Source organism: Brassica napus, chromosome C7 (genome assembly GCF_020379485.1).
Source record: "Brassica napus cultivar Da-Ae chromosome C7, Da-Ae, whole genome shotgun sequence".
NCBI lineage: Eukaryota > Viridiplantae > Streptophyta > Magnoliopsida > Brassicales > Brassicaceae > Brassica > Brassica napus.
Genome location: NC_063450.1, coordinates 1374941 through 1390842, shown reverse-complemented (window position 1 = coordinate 1390842; position 15902 = coordinate 1374941). Strand labels below are relative to the sequence as shown.

Below are 15902 nucleotides of genomic sequence, written 5' to 3'. Positions count from 1 at the left end.
ATAAGTAACCAAATAAATGCGGAAAATATGTAAAGCCAATAAAGCGAGTTTAGAAAGAGTTGATCTTATTTCGAATCCGCGTAAGAGCGTTGCGATCATTGCAAAAGATTACAAAAGCTTCGGCCGCAAGAGCTGTCAGCGAGTTCCCTAGTTCTAACGACCAAAAACCTTAAACCTAGTTGAGTCGCAGCTCGATAACAACAAACGAAAAAGATATGAAAAAGTTTTGATTTGATTTCGAACTGAACTTACGCAAGGCTGCCTACGTACCCCTTTAGAGGATCAAGTCAAACGTAGTTCGATTGAAAGAGTAGAGCAAGAGAACGAACTGCATGGGCGAGTTCGTCTAGTAATCGGGTGTCAGTCATAGAAACAGAGCATGTTGAGAATAATACCTAAAATTTTCTAAGTGCAAAGAGTTCTAAGTCTAAAAGAATTGTCCCCATGCCTTTTCAACCTCGACGTCCTTATTTACTCCTCCTAGAGGCGGTTTTCTGTTTCCCTTTCTGCCCGTGGTCGAGTTTATCGCTTCGCGGAAATATTCTATTTTCCTTCGATCATCGTGTTTATCTTTGAAAACTTCACATTTATCCTTCGAACTTGACATTTATCTTCTTCTGCATAACAAAAGGTAAACCGTCATAACGATTGGGCTTGATTTGGTATAAAATGGTAAGTGGGCTCTGATACCACTCAAATTATCCTAAGGAGTGTTACTCTCATCAAAAGAGGTTCAGATGTAGTACTTAGGGATCAAATCCACAAGGAGCTAGGGAACAATTAAATCTAGTGTTTATTAATTCTAAAAGTTGTAAATGTTTAAATGAAATAGCAATAGTAACAAGCGAAGTAAATAGTAAATGTAACTTGGTTGGAAATGATATTAGATGCAGGGCCACTATTCAGGTGTTGGAGATTATAATATCTATAGATGCCTATTTGTTGCATGCATGATATGTTAGAGCTCAATCGCTTAACTCAGTGATCAAAAATGATATGCCTAATTTTATTAAAATTTGCAATTGGATCCCTAGCTTTACGTTTTTTTTTTCAAAATCCATTTAAAAAAATATTCATATTAATTAAGGAGTTCTTTCAAAAATGACTCAAAATTTCAAATCAAACACAAAAATAACTATGTTTTTTTTTTGAAACTTTGTTTTGTCATGTTCACCCTAGAAGTTCAAGTTATTCACGAAAATGCCATTACTTTTTTTTCGAAAATAAGGCTTTTACCTTACCATCTTCATCTTCACCAAATATTTACAACTTTGTCATTGACATCAATACCTCAACCACCATCAACTACCAAATTGAGAGTGTTAATGCCCTAAAGTTTCGATTTTTTCTCATCCTTTCTCATTTCCTATCCACACAAACCACATATCTAACACTTTCTCTCAAAATTAATCAAAAAAAATGGAAGATTTTGATTACAAATTATGTAAGATTCATAAGCTCACGATTCTTGATGATTAACGAGTAAGTAGCTGTTGTGGTGAAGTTCTGGGTGATTGGAGAAACCACACAAGTCATCTCACGAGTTCAAGGTATGAAATCGCGAACTACATTTTATTTTTCAGATATGTTCGATTCTAGTCAATGCATATGTTAGTTTTGCAATTGACCTTTTGTGTGTGTTTTAATAGAAGACTTCCCTAGAAGTCTTCTAACTTTCCTTTGTAGACAAAATTTTTTGAAATTCCTAGTGGTCTTCTCGGATAAACATGTTACTTTTAAATTTGACCGAAGTTGGTCAGAAATTTGACTTTTTGTAGAAGACTTATAAGGAAGTCTTCCTGGAGAAAACTTCTACAGAAGTCTTCTGAAAGTCTTTCCTAAGTCTTCTCAATGCCGGAAGATGTCTGTGTGGGTTACTTTTGCAATTGAAAAATAATAGTAAAACATTTAATATCAATTAGAAGTCTTCTCGAGTTCAATTTTGGGTTTTGGTCAAACCTTTGCCCGTGAGAGAAGACTTCTAGAGAAGTCATCCGACGGAAGACTTCTCTCGAAAAGTCAAATATAGTCAATTGCAAAAGTAACCCACAAACTTCTTGCTACATTGTGAAGACTTCCGGAAGACTTAGAGAAGACTTCTTTTGAAGTATTCTCCAGGTAGAATTCCCTAGAAGTCTTCTACAAAAAGTCAAAATTCTGACTAACTTCGGTCAAATTCAAAAGTAACCAGTTTATCCGAGAAGACCTTCTTCTTCTCTAGGAATTTCGAAAAAAATTCAATTTCAAATGTAAGCCAATATTTACGAAAAAGACTTCCAAAGATGTCTTATGTAGAGTAGACTTCTGAAGAAGTCTTCCTTCGTAAATTTGTAATTGCAAAAATGACCTAAATAGAAGACTTCTTTTGAAGTCTACACATAGTAGACTTTTTTGAAGTTTTCCGTAGATGACTTCAAAAGATGTCTTCTACGTAAATTTTTATCTTAAATGAAAATTTTATGCTTACAATATAAATAAAATAGTCACACTATGTTGAATCTATAGCTTTTTAGAATATAACATATAAACACACACATAAATTCATATCCAAAATTTAGAGATCTACCTTTGAAAGAGTGAAAGATGAGAATCAAGTAATGAAAAACCTGGAAATAGAAGATAAATTAGTGAGAAGACATAAGAAAAAGTGAGAAATGGATATAAAGTTTGGTGTTTTGATGTTCCAAGAGATTAGAGAGATGTTGGAGACTTTTAGAATGAGAAAAATTACATTTTATTGCAGTCATTTGAGAAAAAGAAAGAGAATCTGTAAATTTTCTTTATATATGGAGACAAAAATTTTAATTAGGTTAAGTATTTTCGACCCAGAAGACTTCTGGAAGACTTATGGAAGACTCATGGAAGACTTATGTAAGACTCATGGAAGACTTATGGAAGACTTTGATTTAGTTGGGAACCCTAAATTATTCTAAAATTTAGGCGGAAACCCTAAATTTTACTTAAATTTAGGTGAGTGTGTCGGAAGACTTCTTTGTAATTTTTTTTGTGAGTCTTCTAGACCCTAAAATCAAACAACTATGCAAAAAAAACCTTTTTAAACTTAAAAAAACTTAGAAAATGTTTAAATCAAATTATTAGATAGTTACTAAACATATATACTTCAATTTAAAAAAGAAAAAAAAAATGAAGATAAGATTTCAAATCTAACAATAAAGATACCAACAATACACATATGTTGCCAAACACTAAACTAATAACTCATGAACAAATCTACATTCACTCATCTATGTTGAAAATAATTCAATTTTAGATAAACTAAATTTACATCATTGAAAAATGTTTATTATTACATGATTTCAAATTTTAACTCATGAAAATATTTTTTATAAAAAATTTAAATTATTTTTAAGATCCAATCCATGAGAAAACTTTTTCTGGAAGACTTCTGGAAGACTTATGAAAGACTTCTGGAAGACTTATGAAAGACTTCTGGAAAACTTATGGAAGACTCCTATAAGACGTATGAAAGACTTTGATTTAGACGGGAAACCTAAATTATTCCAAAATTAGGCGAGAACCATAAATTCTACTAAACTTTAGGCGAGATGTGTCTCAAGACTTCTTTTTAAGTATTTTGTGAGTCTTCCAGACCCTAAAATCAATTAACTATGCAAAAAACACTTTCTTAAACTTGAAAAAAGAACTTAGAAAGTGTTTAAATCAAGTTAATAGATAGTTACTAAACATATATGAGTCCATTTGAAAAAGAAAAAAAAGGGTAAGATGTCAGAATCTAACCCTAAAAATACATACAATATTATAACATGTGTTACGAAACCCTAAACCATTGACTCATGAGCCAATATACATTCACTCATCTATTTTGAAAATAATTCAATTTTAGATACACTAAATTTACATCATTGAAAAATGTTTATTATTACATGATTTCAAATTTTAACCATGAAAATATTTTTTATAAAAAATTTAAATTATTTTTAAGATCTAATCCATGAGAAGATTTTCTCTGGAAGACTTATGAAAGACTCATGGAAGACTTATGGAAGACTCGTAGAAGAACTATAGAAGACTTTGATTTAGGCGGAAAACCTAAATTATTCCAAATTTAGGCGGGAACCATAATTTTACTAAAATTTAGGCGAGATGTGTCTGAAGACTTCTTTTTAAGTCTTCTGTGAGTCTTCCAGACCCTAAAATCAATTAACTATGAAAAAAACGCTTTATTAAACTTAAAAAAAAAGAACTTACAAAGTGGTTAAATCAAGTTATTAGATAGTTACTAAACATGCTAGGGGATTTTTGTGTAGGCTCTTTATGAGTACTACAGAATGATGGACAAGCTAGTAAACCAAGGGTATTCGTCTGTATATCGTGAGGATTTAGAGATGATAATAAAGAGATAGGCTTGAAGAGACTTTTATTAGATAGAACCTGCAAGAAAAAGCGAGGTTACAAGGTATTGGGTAAGAACCTTAATTCTAGCCGTCTAATCCTAGTCTCTAAGCCTTGGAGAAGTTGATCCCTTACTTTAGGGTTTTAGTAGCTCTTATATAGTCGTCTAGGAGTCGGTTTCATTAGGTTAAACTCTTCCATATTCGGAAATATGGAAGGTTCTCCTTATCGGAAGTTTTCCATTTCATGGAAGGGAGCTCGGTTCCAGGGACCGAACTCGAGGTTCCTTCTAGCAGGGACCTGGAGCGTTCCTTTATCGGGGACCCGAGGGTCTGGGTCCTGCCTGGAGGCTGGAGGAAATGATACCGGGGTATTTTCCCCAACAGTTTGCCCCTAATTTTTTTGATTTCGTCATCGAAGTCGAGGAATAACCTGTGCACTCAAGTCAACCGGGGTTGCTCATTCTCAGCAGGCTCCCCTTAGGCAGGACCCCGTTCCATCGGTCTTGCTAGCCTGGGTTCCACTCAAGCCGGAATTCGTTCTGAACCCCGGTGAGGATCGGTTCCTTCGTGTTTGACCGGAGTCTAGTAGTAGTTTCTCTTATTTTCTGGAGATGACGAGGCTGGAGCTCTGAAATTTAAACCACGCGCGGGCTGGAGAGAATTCTTACTGGGAGAATCCAGGGATATTCGAGGCTATGATCCTTTGCTTTGAGGAAAGGTGGGAGTGCTACGGAGTTGATGCTTCGACTCTGCAGATGAGAGAGTTCCTATTGGAGAGGACCGGGGCCTCTTAAGGCTGAGGTTCCTTGAGCTGGGGAAATAGTAAGGGGGATCCTTGCTGTCCCCGTATTTTGGTCCAAAATTTCGGCGGGAAAAGGGGAAGCTCCTCGATGTTTGTCTCGAGATTTGTATTCACGCGTGGTCTTTCCCTTCGACGCGTGTAAAGTGTTTCTAGGGTTTTCGATTCTACCCCTCCGATTCCTCCTCCTGATTCCTTTAGTTTCCTTTTCTCTCCCTCTTGAAGATTTCTTGCGATCTCCATATCTCAACTTGGGTCTTCATTCCGCAGGTAACTTCTCCTTCTCTTTCGCCTACTTTTAGATTCTTTCTTCCTTCTGCTCCTGAGATGAGGACTGAGGCGGGTCTCTCTCCAGATTCTTCTTCCATAGGTAGCACAGTTAGATCTAGTAGATTGAGGGTTGATCCAACGAAATCTATGGATTCTTTCGATTGTTCTCTCGATCTGACCGCCAAAGAGAAAAATCCCAAAGCTATTGTTGCTAAGAGAGCTTCACCGGTAGGGGGAGCCGATATCCTCCGATTGGCCCTCCTTCGGTGATAGGGGCTGAGGAGGTCTCGTTTTGGAGGAAGAAGTACGAGCTCCCTGATGATGTTGCTATTCGAGTACCTGATCCAGAAAACAGGGTTTCTGATTTCGGTGTGGATGAGGTTCCTGTCTACGAGGGTTACTTTCCGTCTGGCTTCAGGGATCATATTCCCTCTTTGGTAGCTAAGATATCCGAAACCCTAGGGATTTCCCCAGGTCAGCTAGACCCTCCGGCTTGGAGGACGTTAATAGCTCTGCAGAATTTGGGTGTTCTCAACGGACTTGGGATTGGAGTGGCTGAGGTCATGTGTTCTTACTCTGTCTCTCCTCTAAGTGGCACAGAGTGGAGGTATTATCACCTTCGTCCTCGAGGCAAGGAGCCCCCAGTTAGGGAAATTCTCAAGAAGGAGAGAAAACGGCTTCCGGATTTTGAGGGAAACTGGACGGAAAAATTCGCCTTTATGCATCTCCCGGTCTTTTCGTCTATTTGGCGATTGGAGGGTAGGCTAGTTGTAGGAACCAAGAAGGTTATCTAGATACTAGGATACTAACGATCTTTTGTCTTTTTGATGCAGATTTTCCTCGTGTTGACTATTCTTCGGGGAAGGATACCATCGAGCAGGTGTTGAAGCTTCCTCTCGAGCGACGTCAGATTCCTTTTCTCTTGAGCAAAGCAGCATTAAAGCGTTGCAGTATAAGGGGTAAGCTTTCCACTTTCTTCCATACCTCTTCTGACTTGATTTACTTTCATGTGCTAGGTGAGATGTCAGGATCCAAGGGTGACGAGGCTTTGGCAGAGTACAAGAAGGCTCTTGAGGTGATGTCCGCAAGGAAAGCTGCCCCCAAGCGAGTTGCTCCTACCGAAGACTGTTAGGGGATTTTTGTGTAGGCTCTTTTAGAGTACCACGGAACGATGGATAAGTTGATTTGTTGGGTAGATTTAAGAGTGTTTCGTGAGGATTTAGAGAAATTGAGGAAAATATAGACTTGAAGAGATCTTTATTACATAGAACAAGCAAGGATTACAAGTATATTCGTATGAACCCTAACCCTAGCCGTCTAAGTATAATCTCCAAGTCAAAAGGTCTCGATCCCCTGCTTGAGGGCTGTTGTAGCTCTTATATAGTCGTCTAGAAGTCGTTTTCATTATGTTAAACTCTTCCATATTCAGAAATATGGAAGGTTCTCCTTGTCGGAAGTTTTCCATTTTTTGGAAGGGAGCAGGGTCCAGGGACCGAGCCCAGGGTTCCCTCTGGTGGGGGGACCCGGGGAACCCGTTTAATAGGGATCCGGGGATCTGAGTCCTGCCTGGAGGCTGTGAGAAATAATACCAGGATATTTTTCTCCAACAGTTTGCCCCTTATTTCTCGACTTTGTCATCAAAATCGGGGAATAACCTTCCACTCAAGTCAACCGCGGTTGCTTACTCTCTGCAGGCTCCCTTTAGGCAGGACCTTGTTCTGCTAGTCTTGTTAACCTAGGTTCCACTCAAATCAGAAATCATTCTGAACCCAGGTAAGGACTGGTTCCTTCGTGTTCAGTTGATGTCTAATAGTAGTTTCTTCTGCCTTTCTGGAAATGGTGAGACCGGAGTAGATTTTCACTTCGGGGGTCCGTTAGATCGTGGAGGAGAGCGGAAGTGTGGTATCTTTCCTTTTTCTAGTCCGGCCGCAAGGAATTCTTATGAAGATTTGGAAATATCCGACTTCCTTTTTCCAGGCTCCAAGAAAGGAAAGAGCTAGCCGTATATTTAGGATTTCTAATGCGTGGAGCTTTATTCATTATCAGCTTGAGAAGATGAACTCCGATCTTCCTGCTTCGTTCGTGGGTGGTCGCGTAAGGCCTTGCTGTCTGTTTTGCTGATCCATTCTCATCGCCTATTGCTTCCTTTGGAATGGCTTCCGAAACAGGTAGTGAGGCGATCCCAATGGAGCCTTTGAAGCAATGCGAATGCTTTACTGTAGACGACGGCCCGCACTCTGAGATTCGTGAGGGAGGCTTGAAGGCGATACGGAAGAAGTATGGGATCCATTCCTCGGTGCATATGAGGAGTCCTTCCGAGTTAAAACGCGCGCCTGATGGAGGACCGGGAGAGATAGCTATCTATGAGGCGTATTTAGCAAGCTTCCGAGGGATTGTTTCTTCGTTGGTGGCTGAAGTGTCTTCGTTTTTCGGTTTCTGCCCTTCTCAGCTTACTCCCTTGTCCTGGAAGATTCTGATTTCAATCCAGGTACTCAGGGAGCTTCATGGTCTTGAGATCGGGATTCACGAGGTGATATATTCCTATCACTTTGCCCCTTGGAGGATTGTTCCTGGGTTTTACCACCTTCAACCTCGTGATGGTGCCCATTTAGTTGAGGAACCTCGGAGAGGTATCCGGAGTAATTCTTCTTTCGAGAATAATTGGAGTGGTCGATACATGTTTATGAAGATCCAAGAACCCTTCCATTACCCTACTTTCTGGCGTACTGTTGGTGAGTCTCGCTTCATGCACCTTTTCCCTTTGGTAGTCGATCTGTTGATAGTCGGTTTTGTTTTCAGATGTATCTCGTCTGGTATCTTTTCTTGGGGAAGTGGTGGCGAAGAAGATGTTGATGATTCCTCGGCGCTTTCGTGGGGTGCACTTTTCGATGAGCAAGGAGGTCCTGCGCCATAGTCGTCTCTGTGGTAAACTTTTTACTCTTTAATCCCTTTCAAGTGCATCCTCCCTTTAGTAAAATCTCATCTCTTATTCTTCAGGTAATATTGCGAGGTTTCGTGCTTCGGTTCTCTATGATGAATACCAGCAGGCTGGGACACGAAGAGGACGTCCTTTCTATGCGCCTCCACCCCGTTTGGCTAATATGGCGCCGTTAGGTATGGGAGCTGGGCCATTCCCCCTGGGAATATAATCAGAGATGCGCCGCTAGCGGGTATTTAGCAAAGGCTTCTTAACGAGCTATTTTCCCTTCGTAACCGGGTGAGTGATATGGCTGCCCAGCGCGACTTGCTGATTCAGCAGGTTAGAGCTTCGAGTAGGTGGGAGCTTATGACGGAATGGCTAGAAAGAAGGACAGAGCATTGGGACCTTTCGGAGGAGTACCGCCAGTATTTATTTTGGCCTGTAGAGCCGACGCGTCTTGCCGATGCTTCCTTGCGAGTCGGTCCTGAGTCTGCTGCGGAGTCTCGGGTTTCAGCTGGTCCGCCATTCTAGATGCTTTTGAAATTGTTTTCCTTCATTATCTTCTTGTTGCTTTTCTGGATTTTCTTTGGAATAAAGACTTTTGTATCAAACTTTTTTTTGCAAAGCTTGTTTCTTCTTTTGGAAGATTGTAGGTTGCTTAGATGACCTCTGGGTCTTGAATTGTCTTTGAAGAACTGGAGAGTTGGGCGTTGATCCGACTGTTCGGTAGGCTTGAGCCTTTCTAGGCATTTCAGGTGTTTTTCGGAGGATTCAGGGATCCTAGGCGGCTTGGTTCCTTAGAGGGTGCTGGTGTGGGTAAAAACCCGAGTGCCAGACTTACGCTGTTTTCCACGTCTAGAGAAACATGATATTTTTAAGACTTTTTCACTTGCTCAGTGGCAATTATACCTCGTGTCCCTTGTCTTAATTTCGCACTTAGCGTTTTAACACAGGTACCTTTCACTTTTTTTGGTATTTTAGTTTGGGACCCCGATATGCCTGAGGCTATACAGGGGTTTTAGGTAGTATTGACGGTATTCTCGGGCTTGCGCAGACCCATTCCTACCTTATGTCTCATACCCGTTTTTTTTTTTGCGTGGTTGTGCCACTTATCATACCCGTAGGTTTTTGCATGGTCATGCCACTTACTGTTGAGGGTTGGCCAGGATCGGAGGTCTCTTGGACCTGATCCAGCTCGTTTGTCCCTTTAAGTGTTATGGGATTCATACTACTCTTTTATAGTCGGAACTATCTTTATTATATAGGCTTTGTCCGGAGACGTTCAGCATACATAGGAGTAGGAAAACATAATGCTTAAAATAGGAATACGATCTAGTGATTGCTACTAGAAATGATAAATCCTAAGGTGCAGGGCGTTCCAACAGTTTGGTTGTATTTTACCTTGGATATCTTGCAGCCTGTATGCGCCTGCTCCACGTACCTCAATTATCTTGTAGGGTCCCTCCCACAGTTTTCCAGATGTTTTCTCTGTTCGTCGTAGAACCCAGTCTCCTTGCTGAAAGGTTCTGGTTCTGACTTTCTTGTTGTAGGTTTTGGCTACGTCTTGTTGATATGCCTGATTTCTTAGTCGAGCGGCTTCTCTTTTTTCGTCGAGTAGGTCGAGGCTCAGCGACATTAACTCGTGGTTCTTCTCCTGAGAGGTGGTTCCTGAGATCATGGTCTTCACATGCATTTCGGTTAGGATTATTGCCTCTACCCCGTATACCAGGACATAGGGCGTTTCCTGGGTTGCCGTCTTTGGAGTGGTTCGGTAGGCCCAGAGAACTCCATGTAGTTCCTCTGCTCAATTCCCCTGTGATCCTTCCAAATGCTTCTTTAGCATGTTTACCACGGTTTTGTTTGTGGACTCCGCTTGTCTGTTAGACTGGGGATGTCGGGGTGTAGCAAAAGAGAGTTTGATGCCCCAGTCTTTGCAGAATTCCCTGAAATTATGACTTGTGAACTGGAGGCCGTTGTCTGTGGCGATTTCTTCTGGAACCCCGAACCGTGTGATCACATGCGTCCATATGAACTTTCTGATCTAGAGGTCGGTTATTCTGCTAAGTGCCTCTGCTTCGACCCATTTTGAGAAGTAGTCTATTACCATTAGGATGAAGACTTTCTGCCCCGGCGCTGTGGGGAATTTTCCTACTATGTCGATGCCCCATTTCCTGAAGGGCAATGGCGAACTTATGGACTTGAGGTTTTCCGGAGGTAGCCTGGGGATTGGGGCGTGTCTTTGGCATTTGTCTCAGAGTCTAGCCTTCTTGTTAGCTTCTTCCGCCATTGTTGGCCGATAATAGCATGCTCTCTTAGCTCTCAGCACTAGGCTCCTCCCACTGGAATGAGATCCGTAATCTCCTTCATGTAGTTCGACCAGGATTCTAGCTGCTTCACGGGGCGTGACACACCTCAGGTATGGACCGGCGAATGACCTGCGATATAATACTTCCTGAGATAGACAATATCTAACGGCCTGTTTCTTGATTTTCCTGCTTTCATTGCGGTTTTCGAGGAGGATATCGTCTTTGAGGTACCGAACTATGGGGGTCATCCAAGTTTCTTCTTCCTCGATGGCAGAGACCTCTTCGTTCGGCGGTTCTAGGGTGGCCGGCCATTGCAACACTAATACTGGGATGTTCATCTGAGTCTGCGTCTGGAGGGCTGATATACCTTGGATTTGACCCGTTTTCATCCATGGTATATAAGTGTTTTACTATATATATATCTATGTTTTCTACTCTTCTAGGTATGTTTTTCAGGTTCAGGTGCATTTCGGAGTAAAGCTATGACTTTGGAGCATTTTGGAGCTTAAACGACATTTCACCCGAGCTGACCATGTAGAGGTCGACGAGAGGAAGAACAATCGATCGATGCGCATCCAGTGCTGTCTATCGACACCAAGAGATGCCTCGACAGATGAAGATTAATATCGATCGATGTACACAAGTACCATCGATCGATGTCGAGACATTGGACACGCGACATTTTTGGATCCAGCGGACTTAAAACCCAAGGCCAAGCCAAATTACGAAAATGCCCTGACCTAGTAGATTATATACTGCCTAAGTGTTTTGACGGCAGAGAGATTTTTGGTTACAGTTTTACTTTGAGAGAGAAGAGAGAGTTTGGGAGAGAAGATCACTTGTGATTGGAACTCCTTGTTTCCATTTTTTTTCATCTATACTATGAATTTCTATTTCTTCATTGTTATGAATTGTTTTGCTATGTCTGAGTAGTTCACTTATTAGATGCAGGGTTCAGATAGGTTTGTGGGATTAGCCCCAAACTATAGATCTGCCTTGTTGTGATATTCATGATAGATTTGTATTTATTGCTTGTTTTAGCCTTGCTAACTAGAACTTGATCAAAGGATTGTGATAGACCATATATTTTACCCATTTTTAATCATGGTCTATAAGTGTTTTAATGTATTTTAAGATACAATTATTATATTTTGGAGTCTATTTAGAGTATTTACAGGTTCAGGGTTTAGGAGAAATATGGTGATTTTGGAGTCTTTTGGAGCCTTTGGAGGTGCAGAGTTGCACAAATGCGTCAGATGTTTAGCTATGGATGGAGATGTTCCGACTGTTAGCTTGAGCCTATATTTTGACACATGACAGATCTTTGAGTTAGATTTCCAATGCCACCGGTCTCAGGTCAATCAGCATCTTGTAGCAGAAGTTATGCGCGTTATACTGAAGAGTGGTCAGTCTGCCTCGCGAGAGGAAGCTGCCGAGAAAAGGAAGCCACGTCGATCCATGCAGCACTCTGCACGTCGATCGATGGTGATCCCAGATTGTGGGCCTTGTATATTTTATGACTGCGTGAAGCCCAGAAGTAACCGCAAATTACCAGAATGTCCTTAGACGACCAGAAATCATATTTATGTTATTTCTAAGCCATTGTTGACGGCTACGCTTGTTACACACTTTCTTTGATTCATAGTTTTGTTAGGAGAGAAGGGAGGAACTCCTATCAGAGTCCTCTTGGAACTCCTTTGGTTTTATTTATCTATTTCATTTCAGTTTTTCTATCTATTCATCTATGATTTCTGTTTTCATGTCTGAGTAGATCTACCTGTTAGATCGAGGGTTTAGATAGGTTTGTGGGATTAGCCCCAAACTATAGATCTGCCTTGTTGTGATATTCATGATAGATTTGTATTCATTGCGTGTTTTAGCCTTGCTAACTAGAACATGATCATAGGATTTCATACTCAAGCACCCTTGTTATCCCATCCTGACATCTATCTATCATATTAGGACTGCTAGAGAGGGCTAACCGCCAATTTAGTATCTTAATAGGGCATATCATACTCGCGCATAGGCCTGGCTAGAACCCGTCGATCGATGTCCTCAAATGACTATCGGTCGACTTAGGCAAAGGTATATTGGTCGACGTCCCAATAGGACCGTCGATCGACACTCTTTCGTTGTCAACATACTAATCGTTGAGACACGAGATCTAGCCTGTTAACCAGTGAAACATGCGACAGCTGATCACTGAGTTATGCGGTTGAGCTCTAACATATCATGCATGCAACAAATAGGCATCTATAGGTATTATAATCTCCAACACCTGAATAGTGGCCATGCATCTAATATCATTTCCAATCAAGTTACATTTACTATTTACTTCGCTTGTTACTATTGCTATTTCATTTAAACATTTACAACTCTTAGAGTTAATAAACACTAGATTTAATTGTTCCCTAGCTCTTTGTGGATTCGATCCCTAAGTACTACATCTGAACCTCTTTTGATGAGAGTAACACTCCTTAGGGTAATTTGAGTGGTATCAAGAACCCCCTGAACCCTTATTCTATTTTATCTACACATGTTTTATTCAGTCTCAGTCTCTGTGTGTTCTTGTTTCTTGGCTGAGTAGTCAGCTTGCTTAGTCTAGGGTGCTAGGGTGTTAGATCCGTGAGCTTGACATAAATAAGTTATAAATCGATTGTCTTCATTCACTGTTGTTCTTAAGGCTTGCATCAAGTTAACCACTTAGTGCCTGATTCTACGTTTAATCTATTCATCAAAAGTGTTATAGGTTGCTAGACATAACTTGAATGAGCATTGCATCCCTAATCAGCGAAAGTAGATATTAGGGTGTTTTGTGAACATATCGGACTTGATCTCTATTGCTTGCTGTCACATCTTGATCCAAACGAGATTTTAGGTATCAAGATCGATCAGCATAGGGGGCAGTTCCACGACAGTGGGCTGTTCTATTTGAGTGATCTGAGTTCTATACTTGCTCTTAATTAAACTTGAATAATTATTTGGCTCACACTTGCTTAACACCCGATCAAACCACCATAGGCTAGCATTTTTAATCATCTGAAAACCTTAAATCAATCTCTTATTTTATTGTTACAAAATCAACTTTAAAACCCCCATATTGTTTTAGCTTGATATTGATCCCATAAAGATAAAGTGTAATAGTTGGTCTCTGTGGATTTGATCCTAAAGTGCTACATCGACATACCATTCGATTGTGGTAGTGTGCACATTAGGTTAATTGGTGTGCGTATACACGTAATATCATGTGGTAAGATAGGTTTTGAGCTCCTCGAGGGCTGATTCACACTTCTCGGTCCATTCGAAATCCTTTGGCTTTTTAATGGTTTCAATGAAGGCATGAGATTTGTCGGAGAGCCTGGAGATGAATCTGCTTAAGGCTGCCATCATGCCGATCAGTTTCTGTACTTCCTTCACATTTCTTGGGAAGGGATGGAATGGATAGCCCTGATCTGGTCCGGATTGGCATCTATGCACCGGTGTGTTACAATGTACCCTAGGAACTTTCCGGAGCTGACGTCGAATGAGCACTTAGCTGGGTTGAGTTTCATGTTATACTTGCGAAGGGTAGAGAAAGCCTGTTGTAGGTGCGAGATATGGTCTTCCGCCTCTAGAGATTTCACTAGCATATCGTCGATGTAGACCTCCATGGTTTCTCCTATTTGGTCTGCGAACATCATATTTACCAGCCTTTGATACGTTATTCCGGCGTTTTTCAATCTGAAGGGCATGACCTTGTAGCAATAGATTCTTCGGGATGTCATGAAAGAGGTCTTATCTTGATCTTCCAGATGCATAAGTATTTGGTTGTAGCCGGAGAAAGCATCCATGAAACTCATTAGCTGGTGCCCGCCGTGGCGTCGACCAGCTTGTCGATATGTGGCAGAGGGATCCTTTGGGTAAGACTTGTTAAGATCTGTAAAGTCGATGCATACTCGCCACTTTCCGTTCTTCTTCTTCACCACAACAACGTTAGCAAGCCACTCGGGATACTGGACCTCTCGGATGAACCCCGCGTTTAGTTGATTCTTGACTTCTTCGTTGATTATGACGTCCCTTTCTGGAGCAAACTTTCTTCGTTTCTGTCTTACAGGCTGGTGCAAGGGGTCCACTTGCAGCCGATGTATGATAACCTCGGGATCGATCCCCGACATGTTTAAGTGTGACCATGCGAAGCAGTCGGAATTGGACCGGAGGAAGTCTACCAGTCTTCTTCTTAATCATTCGGAGAGCTTGGACCCGATCTCGAGGTTGCGAGTTAAGTCACCTTCTACTAAGGGTACGTCGTCCAAATCCTCAACTTCTGGTTCTTCTGTATGCGGAGCTTGGGATTTGACTTGTGATACCACTCAAATTACCCTAAGGAGTGTTACTCTCATCAAAAGAGGTTCAGATGTAGTACTTAGGGATCGAATCCACAAGGAGCTAGGGAACAATTAAATCTAGTGTTTATTAATTCTAAAGGTTGTAATGTTTTAAATGAAATAGCAATAGTAACTAGCGAGTAAATGATAAATGTAACTTAGGTTGGAAATGATATTAGATGCAGGGCCACTATTCAGGTGTTGGAGATTATAATTCCTATAGATGCCTAATTGTTGCATGCATGATATATTAGAGCTCATTCGCTTAACTCAGTGATCAGCTGTCGCATGTACCACTGGTTAACAGACTAGATCTTGTGTCTCACCGGTTAGACGCAGACACAAGAGAGTGTCGATCGATAGTCTATTAAGACGTCGACCGATACACCTTTGCCAACATCGATCGATTGTCAGTTGAGGACATCGATCGACAGGTTCTAGCCAGGGCTATGCGCGAGTATGAAAATGCTCTACTAAGATTCTAAATTGGCGGTTAGCCCTCTCTAGCAATCCTAATATGATAGATAGATGTCAGGATGGGATAACAAGGGTGCTTGAATATGCAATCCTATGATCAAGTTCTAGTTAGCTAGGCTAAAACAAGCAATGAATACAAATCTATCATGAATATCACAACAAGGCAGATCTATAGTTTGGGGCTAATCCCACAAACCTATCTGAACCCTAGATCTAACAGTTGAACTACTCAGACATAGCAAAGCAATTCATATCAATAGATAAATTGAAACTCATAGAATAGATGATAAGAAAATGAAACAAGGAGTTCCAATCACAAGTGATCTTCTCTCCAAAATGAAACTTGTAACAAAACTAGGTCTAGAAAAGAAAAGCTCTCTCTGCCGTCAA

The 15902-nt window shown here is 40.9% G+C and overlaps 1 protein-coding gene across 1 annotated transcript; it reads right to left on the bottom strand.

The window, feature by feature from the left end:
* Positions 1-10616: 10616 nt before the first annotated feature.
* On the bottom strand, positions 10617-11009 carry LOC106404224. The gene has a single exon (XM_013844960.1). It carries the CDS (start codon positions 11007-11009, stop codon positions 10617-10619), a length of 393 nt encoding a protein of 130 aa, XP_013700414.1.
* Between the last annotated feature and the right edge of the window lie 4893 nt (positions 11010-15902).